The 566-nt window shown below is 39.2% G+C and overlaps 1 protein-coding gene across 1 annotated transcript in view; it reads left to right on the top strand.

Moving 5' to 3' along the window:
* Window positions 1-534, top strand: part of LOC106879919 (uncharacterized) — a 12,636-nt gene extending 12,102 nt beyond the window's left edge. Inside the window, exon 7 of the mRNA XM_014929671.2 lies at window positions 178-534. Coding sequence (XP_014785157.1) covers window positions 178-209 — 32 coding nt within the window. The 3' untranslated portion in view covers window positions 210-534. The remainder of the gene's footprint in view (window positions 1-177) is intronic.
* The last annotated feature ends 32 nt before the right edge of the window (window positions 535-566 follow it).

Genomic DNA, 566 nt, shown 5'->3' with positions numbered 1-566 from the left:
ATTAAGTACCAGTTACGCACTGGGGTCGATGTAATCGACTTAATCCCTTGTTTGTCCCCTCTATGTTTAGCCCCTTGTGGGCAGTAAAGAAATAATATATGTTGCATGTGTGTATTCTTCTGTTAATGGACTCTGCCAGTTTTATTTTATTCCCTTTTAATTTGTTTTCCTTGCCAGATACACCCACAGTGACAGGGACAAGCCTGTAGCCATCACCATCCATGAGAGAATAGATACATGACTGGAAGCGGTGGAGAGAAAAAGTCGGGTGAGCACATTTGATGTTTCGACGCATCTAGGTTGCTGATGGTGCCGAAGGTGCTGCAAAACAAGAACTTGTTTTTTTGTTTTTTTTTTTGTTTTCAACATGAGACTGCAGAGAGGAAAGATTATTATTACCATCATCATCATCATCATCATCATTATTATGGTTCTTCTTCTTCTTCTTATTATTATTATTATCATGGTGGTGGTGAGCTGGCAGAACTGTTAGCGTGTCAGGTCAAATGTTTGACAGCATTTCATCCGTTTGTATGTTTTGAGCTGAAATTCTTCTGAGGTTAACT

Source organism: Octopus bimaculoides, unplaced genomic scaffold (genome assembly GCF_001194135.2).
Source record: "Octopus bimaculoides isolate UCB-OBI-ISO-001 unplaced genomic scaffold, ASM119413v2 Scaffold_110616, whole genome shotgun sequence".
In the NCBI taxonomy this organism is placed as follows: Eukaryota; Metazoa; Mollusca; class Cephalopoda; order Octopoda; family Octopodidae; genus Octopus; species Octopus bimaculoides.
The sequence above is the reverse complement of the archived record's forward strand: the minus strand, read 5'-3'. Positions and strand labels throughout refer to the sequence as shown.